The following is a 13859-nucleotide window of genomic DNA, read 5'->3' on the forward strand; positions in this document are numbered from 1 at the left end:
TGCCTCTGGACACCACTAAGAAATAATGTCTGACACAATATTACAAACCCAATTAATAGTGTCACTTGTGCAGTTTTATTTAATTCTAGATTTAAATGTACCTTTTCTCTTAACCCAGTCTACAGCAACATACAGTTGTATCCTGTCTACGTTGGACAACTGAAGCGAATGCCTGACACAGGTTGGACTACACACTCTTCTACCTCCTTGCTTCCCTTTCTCCATTCTATGAGCTTCAAACCTATTAATGCTGTGCATTTCAAAAAGGTTTAAATCTGCCACACTTTTATATTAATGCTATTACATCATCATAACTATGATGGACAAGCCGATTACAGCTTAATTTACATAAAAAACTACTTATCTGAACTCAAGTTCACTGACAAAAGTAGACACAAAATCTGGACATGGTTCCATGATGGTAGAATGTCATTGGTACAAAGTGGCTGTGTGGATGAGAGGTGTTTTCACGTGTTTCACGTTAGGCCAAATTAAAGTTAGGTTTCTGCATACAGCTAGAGCAGCTATTTATACTATTGTAATGTTATGATTTTTCTTGCAGATGTTATAAGAGATCTTACCAGCATCACCAGTTTTAAGTCAAAATTTGTGTGGCAGTGCAAGGGTTATATTATCATTTTAACAAAATCACAGCAAATTTGTATTGAGGTAAGCACATTAGATAGCATTGTGGCCAGACATAACGTGAGATACTTGCTATGTTCTCATGGTGAATTCAACTATCACTTTTTTGATTTCTCTACATTAGTTTGAAGGGTTTTGACTACAAGAGCACTGTTCATGGCAAATGTGCATGTCAACTTTCTGCGATGATGGCTCCACAGGTGTGTGCTATGTGTATACAGAACATGGAATCTTGCCCAAACACATGCCAAGCAAAAAAGCAACACATTGCAAGTCTACACCCGAGGTACGCTAATGAGCATCAGAGCTATGTAAAGCACATATTTATGGCCCATTCTAAAATATTTTTATTCTTTTTTTAAAAAACAGGTCTTGAATCATGATTATGAAAAATCAAATACCGCCAGAAAAGTATCCGCCGATCATTGCAGGAATCCTAAAAATTTTTTTGCTGACGGGTGGTGGTTTGCTTGTGAGCTGACGAATAATGGTATGCTATAAGGGTCAGCCCGACCAGACACCTAGTGATTGGGAAAAAAATTACTTTGAGACATTTCTTGTTTCTATTCGGGGAGACTTCCTGTCGACCAGAACACCCAGAGATACTTATTCAGCAGTGCGTAACATTATTACATAAAAGGATTGTCTGGGGTCTGGTGTAATAAGTGCAAATGAAAAAAACTGTAACATTTGTGCAAAAATGTTAGGTGTGCCCGCCACTAATGATCATCAATTGTTCAGGAAAACCCATCCAGATTGCATGATTGGCTAAACCAGTTTCTTTAGGACATATGTGCAGGTGAACAAAAATAAGGAAAAGTTTATCACAGTATCTGCCCAGTGTAACCCAGAAAACTGGTTTGTACAATCAATACCTGCTTGCTGCAATTATCAACATACATACGTAACTCATTTACATACACCCTCAGTCACTATGTAACATACAGCATCGCCTGATAAGGGCTCGTTCACACAGAGCAAAAACAGCTTAATTTCAGCGCTGAATCAGCACTGAAATTTCTGCCATTAAAATAGGTACAGAGCTAATTTCCATTGTGTTGAATGGAAATTCCGCTCTGCAGTTCACACGGTGGAATTTCCTCGCTGACAGCTCCGTGGCTAATCCGCTCTCCGCCAGGAGAATGAACATGTTCATTCTTCTGGTAGCGGAAGCCTATACAAATCAATGTGGCTCTGATTTTCTGTTTCAGCGCTGAATGCGCGTGTATTCAGCGCGTAATACAAGCGGAAATTACGCGCTGAATCAGCGCAACAATGGGGGGAAAAATGGTGGGGAAATCCCAAGATAACCCAAAGGAGGTGATACCAGGGGCCCACAGGAAAGAAATGACAATGTCAGCATGCACACAGCATATGAACACAGCAAAAGTTTCCCAAACAAAACATACATACCTCTGAAATTAGTGCATCTCCATCAATGGCAAAGCGGTGATGTTTTGCCATTTCTGTTCAGCTCTGCTCCTTTTCCTCTGCCAGCTCTGAGGTGATCTGTTCTAGAATATTCAGGGACCAGATAGCCTAGTCTCCAAAGTCTGCGAAATTGTTTTTGGCACCTCCCTGTATTATTACTCACCGAATACTAGCTGAATTTCAGCGCTGAATGCATGCGGAATCAGTGCGGATTCCTCGAGTATGCCGTGGAGAAGTGCACAGGGATTCCCCTTACATTCTGTGTCAGTTGATATCAGGTGGAAATTTTTCCTCGCATAATCAGCACCTTTTGCTCTGTGTGAACATAGCATAATGGATTGATTAATAATTTAATGGTCTTTATAATTACATTCATGCCTCAAATGTATTGAAATCATTGTTTTGAACATAAAGTGAAAAAATAAAAACACAGACAAGAAATTGCAGTTCTCAATGCTTTATGAAAAATAAACTTTACATTTTAGAGGCTTTTCCAAAATCTGTAAAAGCTATACTGCATATAAAAAACCATTACAATATTTTAACATTCAAAACAGGTCCCGTGGGTCATTTGGCAATTATAATAAACCACAAACAATAACAAATTTTTAAACCTTTCTCACAACACTACCTGCTTTACAACAATATAGCAGGTGTGCACATTATGACAACACTTTAACATGACACATGCTAATATGATGTGAGTGTCCCTACTAAACATACATTTTGGATGACCTGGTATTTGGAGATAGGCCAACAGTGTAATAGAAGGAACAATATAGATATTCTGGTGCAAGTAATTTGCCCTTCAAACATTAATTGGTCTGCTATAACTACTCATAACACTTGTTTTGCAAAAAAGTAATACATCAATAGAGGATGCGGTAAAACCCTATTGTGTTATGCTACTGTATAAACATACTTAGAAGAGTGCTTTAAAAAGTTGCTACCAAACAATTTTAACAATACAAGTTATGGAAACAAATATGCAACAGAATAGCAATAAAGTGCTTCTAACATGCAGCATCACTTGCTCTACATCTTGCATCAAGGGCTCATGTCCTGATACATAAAAGGGTATGTCAGTAACCATCCTTCAAAGGGCAGGTTCATACTAAGGAATTCTCTTGGAAAAACTGTACGGAATTTTGCGGTATGTCCACGCGCAAGGCCGCGCACCTTTCGGCCGGCTCAATATGCACCCTTCAATGGGCCGACGTATTCCGTGTTCCGCCTAAAGAGCACGGAACACACTTTTTTAGGCAGATAGCGAAATACGCCCACCCATAGCATGGTCTATATGGAGCCAGCGGAAAGGCACACGCCCGTGAGCGGGGACAGCCGATGGAAATCTGCAGACATTGTCCTTCAAAATTCGGTAGTATGAACACACCCAGATACTTTTTGGTCTATGGTGACATGGGTGGACAATGGCAGAGAGGCATTACAGCCCACTTGCATCCCCCTAACAGCTCCTCCATCAAAACAGCTCTGCAAGATGGATATAGACATCACCCTATTATCAAGGATGTGAATTCCAAAGGCATGATGTAGTGCAAGGAAAATGGGCCTTCATGTGCTCTTGTTGATATAAGTGCAAATTGTTGTTTACTGTAACCTGTGTGGGCAAATGCAATAGTCTAATTAGACATTTTGTTGTAATTTGTTTAGAATATTTACCTGCACAAAGCCATTTGGAATATGTGTATTATACTATCTACATAGGAATGAGACATTAGTTCAATGCAAAATATTTGGTAAGTAACCTCAAAGTGCTCCACACACAACTCTACAAATTACAGCATTGCAATTGGTCTATCAGACATGTTAAATTGCTGATTAGAGAAGAACATAACGATGAATTTTGTTGTCTGAACAATATAACAAATCAGTTCCATAAGGCATTTGCACATAGTTAGCAATACATCATTAGGTTTATTAAGAGTAGTGCAATTTTTTTTTAGACTTCCGATAAAGGGGTAGTAAAGAGAAAAAAATATATAGCCAAATAACTTATACCCATTACTAAGTGTTACAAGTTTTTAATGTGTGTTAGGTATGTCAATGGCCCCCTTTCTCGTGTTTCCACCAATCCACGGTAGACCCAAAAGTGTGTTGCATTAGACTCATTATTTCTAATTTCCACCCATGTCCCCCATCTACCTACAATGAGGTTGTGTTTGTGAGGGCGGCAGAACCGCTCCATTTGTTAATTTTACGGATACATTCAAAAGGCACTAAGGTCATATGTATTGTCTGCTGAAATTAGAAGTAACTTTTTAAACATATGTATAAACTATGAGGCCCACTTACAAGTGTATAATCATATGTCTGTTATTTGTATTGCATAGAGCACTTATTCTTACATAACTTCATAAAACATAAAAACACATATAAAAGATATGTAAATATAAAGGTTCATCAGCTAAGAAATGAACAATCTGTGAGGGGTCAAGTCTCAATTAGAAGTTTGCCAAGTCATTATTGGATTGTAAGCTCTGGACGAAAGAGTTTATGATGAAGTTAGGGTTCTATTCCCCCGGACAATCAATTACCTAAACGAGGGCTGATCGACTTGATTACCGCTCGTGTACGGGGCCCAATCCAGGGCCACGATGATCTTGGAACAAGGGCTGCCGTGACATCGTTACCAATGTCCTGGAAGCACCAGCTGCATAAATTACCTGTCCGGGCGCTGGTCTTTTTCTCCAGGTCCAGCGAGTCCAAGCTGGTTCAGAGTTGCTCTGTCTGAAAGGACAGACCACTCAGGCCATCACGGGGGGCTATGGTCCTAGTTAGTGATTGGTTTTGCGGTCTGTCATTTCAGACAGCCCTGCTCCTAAGCTGATGGAGTGGGGCGGGGGAACGTATTCTTTGGTGGCTGAAGAATATAGGGGGCAACATTGCATGTAGTGTAGTGCAGTGGCTGAAAACAATTATACAAACCAAGTAATACATGGGAGTATCTGCAGCCAAAAAACACTAAGGATTCCCTATGCAATTTAACATGGTAAAGGCTGTTTCCTATCTGACAAAATGCAAAGACAGCATGTGATGTTTATATAGAATATGGTAAGCAAAGCAATAAATATGCAACACTATAGGTCGCATCTTAGTGGGGGTAAAATTAGAAAAAAAATTATTAAAAATTTGGGATAGGGAAACATTATCAAATAATTGGTGCACTCCATTATTAGTGCAGCAATTATTCAAAAGCTGTTAACCTATTTGATTTTTGTTCTTGTGCAATATTGAAGCTTGTCTTTTTTGGACATAACAATTAGAATTTAGACTGGCAAAACCATGGGGGACATTCAGCTACAACCAAACATGCAGCATAGTGTAAGTAGTGTGGTAAAACTGATGTTCTACTGCCATCTTCATTTTTGAGCTTTTCCATCCTCACAAGATTACAGTTGTGAACAGCTGATTGTAAACATGACTTTTGAAACATAAATAGTGTAAACACAAACCACCAGGTTAAGCTGGCCATTAATTTTAAAAGAACATTACCAAAAAAATGCGGTTAGCCCTTATTTGCACACCTCATACATGTGGGGCAATGCAATGTAAAATGAGTTTAGAATGGTGGGAAAGACATTGGTGGAGTACTAGTAGTTTGACGTTGTGTCACTTCAGTGCTAGGAGTACTGTATGTGTTCTGTGTAAGAATACTGGTGTTTTCAATAGGGGAGTTTAACAGCCCTAGGAAACTGGATTGTGTGGAGACAGTAGACTCTCTGACAGAGCCATCTTGTGTTTCAGCAGAGTGCCTTACGTTATCTCCATGAAATCTATGTTGAATAGGTTGAAACATACTGGGATGATGGAAAAATTGTGGTCCCTCTACTGCAGGGGTGTTAACATTTGGTTCAAATATATTCTTTAACCCACCTAAAATATAAAGATTGGTTGGAATTTGGTGAGTATTAGAATAGTAGGTCAAGAGTTCAAATATGGCAGGCACACATACCCATTGGCGATTGCTAGGAAGCTGGCGCACACGTGCCGCAATAGTTGCACCCAACTGATCCCAGTGATCCTCCTTATCCACGCGTTGAATTAATTCTAAGGTTTCTTTTTCAACAGCGCGGGGCAGGATGCTTCTTGATGAGGATCTTGCCCTTTGTCTGGGCAAAGGTGGCACCCCTTCAGAGGTCATAGGTGGTCGAATTTCTGTTTGGCCGGAGGCTTGAGATGGTCCCGCTACAGTCTCCTGGGAGAGTGCAAAATCACCTGCTGAGTCTGATGAAGCAAGCATATTCTCCTCGGTCTCAGTCTCGGGAGCATTAATGTTTCCATCCGTCCTATAACAATGAAATTGTATAATGATTGAAATTATGGTAGCACTTGCAATTTTTTGGATAGAATGTGTAACTTAAATTAAACATTTTTTTAAACAAAGCAATACCTTGTAAGTTAAGTTGCTTTCTATTTTTGCACTAGCATCCATATAACATACAATCGAAATTCTGAAGTGGTTCAAAACAATTGAAAGGATGGTTAATTAAAATACTTACTCTCTTAGCTCTCTACCAGAAATTAAAAATTGTAGTTGGTCTGAGTAGACAAATGGTCGCCTTGGTGGTGATGACCCGCTTCTTCCTCTTTCATTATGATATTTCCGGAATTGGTCTCGTACTGATCGCCAACGATTGCGCACATCGTTACCTAAAAAACGAATTGAACAATTAAATATACTGACAACTACTTAACATAACACATACTAATTTAGCATTATCCTTAATATGAAATTATGCTAACACTTTGCAGATAGCCAGGAAATGAATGCTTTGAAAGTATTTGAAATATACAGAGGAACCTGTGCAGATACCTATTTAACTTTTGACATTAACAAAACAAAAAAAAATAAATAAAATTACACTCACTAATTTGCTTTTGCAACCGTGGAGACATTGTATTTAAGTCCGGATACAGCTCTCTAATTATTTTGGTCCACACGTCATGCTTCGCATGACGGTCGCTGTACTTTGGGTGCGTTATATCCCAAATGCATGGATATCCTTCCACCTGCAATGTAAAATTATATTAGTATTACAGGTAAAGATGAGGGGTGCAGTAGTAGTACAGATAAAGACAAGGGGTGTAGTAGTACAGAAATAGAAGAGGGGGGAGTAGAAGTACAAGTATAGATGAGGCGTGTAGTAGTAGTACAGGTAGAGATGAGGAGTGCAGTAGTATTAGAGGGACAGATGAGGGGTCCATTAGTAGTTCAGGTACAGATGAGGGGTGCAGAATTACTACTGGTAAAGGTAAGGGGTACATTAGTAGTACAGGTAAACATGGGGGGTGCAGCAGTAGTACAGATAAAGACAAGGGGTGTAATATTACAGAAATAGAGGGGGGAGTAGTAGTACAGGTATAGATGAGGTAGGGTTGGGCGATAAATCAATATCACGATTAATCGTACAGGCAGCCGCAGTAATGAAAACTACTTATGACACACCCTGTTTATACGCCACACTCATTTGGCCGGGATGAACTAAAGAATTTTTGTTTCATTATATTTTCTTTTTAAAAAAGTACCAATCATTTAGAGTGGCCCTCAGGATATGCTGACAAAATCCTGCCATTGGGCTGTCACTTTGGTTGCATGCTGGAGAGTTTCCGGCTTACCCTTTGACTGCATACAATTACAATGCAGTCAAAGGCCAAGCTGGAAGAATTCCCACCAGCAGCTACGTATCTATCTCTCCATATCCTATCTATCTCTCCATCCATCTATCCATCCATCCATCCATCCATCCATCCATCCATCCATCCATCTATCTCTTAATTATTTATCCATCAACAATATCTCTCTTATCTCTCTATCTTCTATCTATCCATACATCTAATCTCTCTCCTATCATCTATCTCCTATCTATCCATCAACAGTATCTATCTATCTATATCCTATCTATCTCTATCTCTCTTATCTCTCTCTATTTCTGAAAGAACTCCCACCAGCAGCTTCCTATCTCTCTCTCCTCTCTAAATAGTATCTATCTACCCCCCCCCCCCCCCCCCCACACACACACACACACACACACACCCACACCCACCCTTCTTCATTCTGTCAAGTCCTGTTCTTAACCGGCCCTATTGTCCAGTACAAAAAGTGGATGCAGACGCAGTGCAGGTGAGCAGGGTTAGGTTGTCACTGGCTGGCAGCTCTTCGCTGCCCCAGGCACAGCACTCTCTCCCCGCACACTTCCTGGGCTCACATCACTTAGTGTTTGCACAGCACGTGGTGCGGGAGGCGAGTGTAATGTTCTCTGCTGATAGTGTCCCTGGCTCAGCATCACACATGAGCACCTCATAACATAGCCGCCAGCTAGGAGGAGAGAGCAGTCCCGGCACCAGCACTGGACGCAGCCTGCTCGACATGTCTGATCACCTGCATTCTCAGTCAGCCCAAGGCACAATCTCCTGTCATCTGCCCTGCGCCAGTCTATGTTCGCCCTGGCCGGGATCTAGGGGTGATAGGGAGGATCAACCCCCCTCCTCCTGGGCGGCAGAACTAACAGGTCAGGCATGGTAGGAGCGGGGATGCTAGGGCGCTGTAATGAGTATGGGGTTGCTTGGGGAGGAGAAATACCGCTGATATCTGTATTTTTGCAGTATACCGCCCAGCCCTAAGATGAGGGGTGCAGTATTAGTACAGGGAGAGATGAGGGGTGCAGTATTAGTACAGCGAGAGATGAGGGGTGCAGTATTAGTACAGGGAGAGATGAGGGGTGCAGTATTAGTACAGGGAGAGATGAGGGGTGCAGTATTAGTACAGGGAGAGATGAGGGGTGCAGTATTAGTACAGGGAGAGATGAGGGGTGCAGTATTAGTACAGGGAGAGATGAGGGGTGCAGTATTAGTACAGGGACAGATGAGGGGTGCAGTATTAGTACAGGGACAGATGAGGGGTGCAGTAGTATTACAGGGACAGATGAGGGGTGTAGTAGTATTACAGGGACAGATGAGGGGTATAGTAGTATTACAGGGACAGATGAGGGGTATAGTAGTATTACAGGGACAGATGAGGGGTATAGTAGTATTACAGGGACAGATGAGGGGTATAGTAGTATTACAGGGACAGATGAGGGGTATAGTAGTATTACAGGGACAGATGAGGGGTATAGTAGTATTACAGGGACAGATGAGGGGTATAGTAGTATTACAGGGACAGATGAGGGGTATAGTAGTATTACAGGGACAGATGAGGGGTGCTGTAGTATTAAAGGTAATGACGAGGGCTGTAGTAGTACAGATATAGAAGAGGGGGGAGAAGTAGTACATGTGAAGATGAGGGGTGCCGTAGTACAAGTCTAGATGATGGTCAGGAACTTATATATGAGCATGGGGCCACATGAAACCTTGGTATCCGGGGGTGGGGTGGGATGGGGAGCTGGGGTGTAGGGGAGCCTGCATGTGGTACACTAGGGGGAGGGGGAAATGGGCCAGACCTGTTGGAGCATGTGGAAGAATGTCGGGAGCATGGGGCAGATAGGGGGCGAAGGGAAAGTATCTAGTTTTCCAAATGTGCGCGCCCTCCTCCCGGCCGCACACACTCCCCGCAGCTAACCCGCCCCCCATTGCGGGTTTAACTATCAACTCCTACCCGCACATGGAGGTCCCCGGAGGAGGCTGCATAAAACGAGGCATCGTGTGATAGTGGCGCTGCGGTATATCTGCAGTAACCGAAGCGCCACTATCACCTGTACTTGTGCACTTACCAGGGATATCAGTCGCGACACGTTAATGCCCATGCGACTATACGTTGTCATCGCTGCTCTTGAAGATTCCCTCAGTATTTTAAACAAAATGGCCCTCCTTCTCCTCCACCTTGCTTCTTCTCAAGCACCTTGGTCGGAAGTGACGTTCTAACGTCATGACGTCATGACGTCCTGGCGGGAAACTTTACTCACTGCCTCCAAAGTTAACAAAAACGCAGCAAAATCGCAGTTTCAACAAGGTTAACAAAATACGCAGACTATCATCTGCGATTTCTCTATCCCATTGAAATCTATGGACTACACTATCGCAGCTTAGTTTGCTTCAGTAATATCGCATCACATAGACTCGCAACAGATCCGGCAAGTGGGTTTATACCCTTATAGTTTTTATCTGTTGCTCCATTTCTGTTTTTTTTACCATCAGTTCCTACCACATGCTGACTGAGGCAGTGCACACAGTGCTTTTGTTTCTGTGTAACCTAAAAAACTGGAGGGGAAAAAACTGTGAGGAGAATAATGTTATACGGGCATACAAGAGACAATACCGCCACACAATGACACTGTACCGCCATACTACTACTGAATAAAATCCAATATGCCCTCATAAAGGGACCATATACTGGTAGACTCTGGTTCTATGGAGGTTATGACGACTTATGAGTTATATTCAGTTTCTACAGGGGGCGTCTTCTTTAAACAGCCCTACAAAAAATGTAAATGTCACTTTTGTGCGGCCACTATTCATTGAATAGCAGCCGCACAAGCCTGACAGGTCACACAATGAAGAGTGCGGGTCACACAATGGAGAGTGCGGCTCCGTGTTCAATGGTAAATTGGGATGCGGGGGCACACTCATTCAGCGCCCAATTCAGCACAAACGAAGATAATCCGTCTGGTACTGCAGTACCGTCCGGGATTATCTTCACTGACACCGGCCGCCGAAACACAGAACGGCCGGTGTGTGAACATGGCCTTGTAGTACAAGTGCATTCAATAAATTAGGGTATCATCAAAAAGTAATTTTTTTCAGTAATTCAATTCAAAAAGTGAGTCCCTATATTATAAAAAGTCATTACAAACTGAACTTTTTTTAGTGGGAAACACAAGGGGCGGACAGAGACTGCAGGGAGCATAAAGGAATGAACAGGGCAGATGTGGGCACAGTATAGCAGCACTCTCTGTCCGGGGAGAGAGGGGTTACAGCTATGGAGACATTACCTCCACAGTCCTGTCCCCTGATGTACGCCCCAGCCTGAAGTGGATCTGCTATGATTTGGAAGGTGAGGGAGACTTCCTGGGTCAGAGTACAGGGCTGTAGACCATGCCCCTCCCCCACTCACGCTCCCACACAGTACAGGGAGCTCTTAAACCAAAGCAATGCTCTTAAACCAAGTCACAATTTTGAAAAACTGTGAGCTCTTAAAACAAAACGCTCTTAAACCAAGTTACTCTTAAACCAAGGTACCACTGTAATGCTTTTTCCCCCCATCTACTAAAGCATGCATTTTTTTTCCTACCAAAAATTGTGACATCACAACACATTGTCTAACATACAGAAGTGTGGGCTGTGCTGCGGCGAGGATAGGAGCGTGAAGCAGGGTAAGCTCAGGTGCAGGAAGGGAGAGAGACCACCGGGATGATGTGACATGTGAATCATCATTCTGGTGGTCTGTCTCCCCTCCCTGCACTGGAGCTGTCATCATCCGGTAAGGGGCAGCGCTGAGCCGGGCACATCGTGCAGGACACAGGTGAGTGGAGACCGGGTTCCTCTTCCCCCTCAGCTCCCTGGGGAATGCAGTCACCAGCATCAGCGAGCCCCTGAGAAGACGTGCCATGTGGAGCAAGGTGACAAGCGATACACTGCTGGAGCGCATAGAGAGCAGGACACAGAGGACACTTGGCTGCTCTTATGTTTCACATGTCACATCATCCTGGTAGTCTCTCTCTTACACCACTTCACACTTCCCTCCCTGCCACAGCCCAGCCTGTACCGCTGTATGTTAGACAGTGGGTTGTGACATCAACATTTTTGATAGTAAAAGAAGACTGCATGCTTTACTAAATGGGCGTGGTGGGGGTGGGGGTGAAGCATTATATGTGCATTTCCTATAATTAGTGTATATTGAGAAATTGTATAACTTTCGTTAGGTTATAACATGATTAAAAATAGGTTTTGCCCGGACTTCTCCTTTAATGTTGATGATTGGGGCTTACAGCCAAGGAAAACTGAAAATCCATTGTCTCAGAAAATTTTAATATTATATAAGACCAACTGTAAAAAAAAAAGATGCTGGCCAAATGAAAAGTATGTACAGTAAATGCAATTAATACTTGGATGGGGCTCCTTTTGCACAAATGACTGCATCAATGACTGGCATGGCATGGAGGCGATCAGCCTATGGCACTGCAGAGGTGTTATGGAAGCCCACGTTTCTTTGATAGCAGCCTTCAGCTCGTCTGCATTGTTCGGACTGGTGTCTCTTATCTTCCTTTTGCCAGTACCCTATAGATTCTCTACGGGGTTAAGATCAGGCACGTTTCTGGCCAATGAAACATAGTGATACTGCGGTTATTAAACCAGGTATTGGTACTTTTGGCAGTGTGGACAGGTGCCAAGTCCCACTGGAAAATGAACATTCCATCTACCACCTTCCTTCTAGCATGTTGGAAGAGAAAAGCATGAAGTGCTCTAATATTTCCTGGTAGACCTACCCCAGCAGATGACATGGCTCCTCAAACTATGACTGATTGTGGAAACTTCACACTAGACCTCAAGCAGCTTAGATTATGTGCCTCTTCACTCTTCCTCTAGACTCAGAGACCTTGATTTCCAAATGAAATGCAACATTTACTTTAATCTGATAACACCTTTGACCACTGAGCAACAGTCCAGTTCTTTTTCTCCTTGGCTCAGGTATGACATTTCTGTATTGTCTATTGGTCATGAGTGGCTTAAAGGGGTGCTCCGGCGGGGGGGCACTTTTTTGGGGGGACCACTTACCTCCCCGGTTCCAGCGGCGGGTCCAGCATCACGGCGCTCCGGTTCCCGGTCGCTTATGGGTGTCTGACGCGGGCCCGAGATGTCAGTGTCAGACTTCAATCAGTGAAGGAGGCGGGATCCGTTTGAAGTCCGCTCGGATCCCGCCTCCTTCACTGAGTGGCTGAGCGGCCCTGAGACGTAGCGTCTCGGGCGGCGTCAGACACCCGGAAGAGGCCGGGGACCGGAGTGCCGCGATGAGTGACCCGCCGCTGGAACCGGGGAGGTAAGTGGACGTCTTTTATTTCAGCCACCTCCTCCCCGGTCCCCCCAAAAAAGTGCCCCCCCCGCCGGAGCACACCTTTAACGCATGAAATGCAACACTTGTAGCCAATGTCTTTGGTACGTCTGTGTTCCTTGTCAATCTCCCACAAATTTTTGAATGGCTATTTCTGAATGTGTAACTACTGTTATTAAAACTCTCTGACATGTCAGAAGTGGGTATCAGTCAGGGTCCGGCTGCTGAGAACCCTGCCAATCGCTGGAACGAAGGGGCAAGCGCCTGCTCTTTCTCTTTTTCTCTGCTATAGGGAGGTGAATTCTGTAGACTTCTCGCATTAGCAGTCTACAGAATTTAGCTTCCTGTAGCAGAGAGGAAGGGGCAGAGCACGCGTTCCTGCGTGCACTTGCCCCTTTGTTCCAACAATTGGCGGGGTTCTCAGTAGCCGGACCCTGACTGATGGACCCTACAATACAAAGTTTATAAAAACCGTAGTCACGCTGTAACAATCCCATCAAGGCTGTGGTTATCTTGGTTGCTTGTGCACCTTTTTCTACCACACTTTTTACTTCCAACTTTCCATTAATATGCTTTGATACAGCACTCTGTGAATAGCCAGCTTCTTTAGCTATGATCTTTTGGGGCTTAACCTCCATGTGGAATGTTTCAATGACTGCCGGCCGGAAAGGAGGAGTAGGTGAGTAGTCAGATGTGATGGCAGAAGCGGGGGAGGGTAGGATCCTTGCTGCGATTACCGATTTGATGTTACATTATATATAAAAAAAATTTATAAAAA

At 43.3% G+C, this 13859-nt stretch overlaps 1 protein-coding gene across 1 annotated transcript; it reads right to left on the bottom strand.

The window, feature by feature from the left end:
• Positions 1–5379: 5379 nt before the first annotated feature.
• Positions 5380–7549, bottom strand: LOC138802767 (uncharacterized). The gene is made up of 3 exons (XM_069986400.1): positions 6966–7549; positions 6597–6747; positions 5380–6383 (listed from the first exon to the last, which is right to left on the bottom strand). The coding sequence occupies exons 1-3, from the start codon at positions 6991–6993 to the stop codon at positions 5657–5659; spliced, it is 906 nt and encodes a 301-aa protein (XP_069842501.1). The 5' UTR covers positions 6994–7549; the 3' UTR covers positions 5380–5656.
• Positions 7550–13859: the final 6310 nt, after the last annotated feature.

This window comes from Dendropsophus ebraccatus, chromosome 10 (assembly GCF_027789765.1).
Source record: "Dendropsophus ebraccatus isolate aDenEbr1 chromosome 10, aDenEbr1.pat, whole genome shotgun sequence".
Taxonomy (NCBI): Eukaryota; Metazoa; Chordata; class Amphibia; order Anura; family Hylidae; genus Dendropsophus; species Dendropsophus ebraccatus.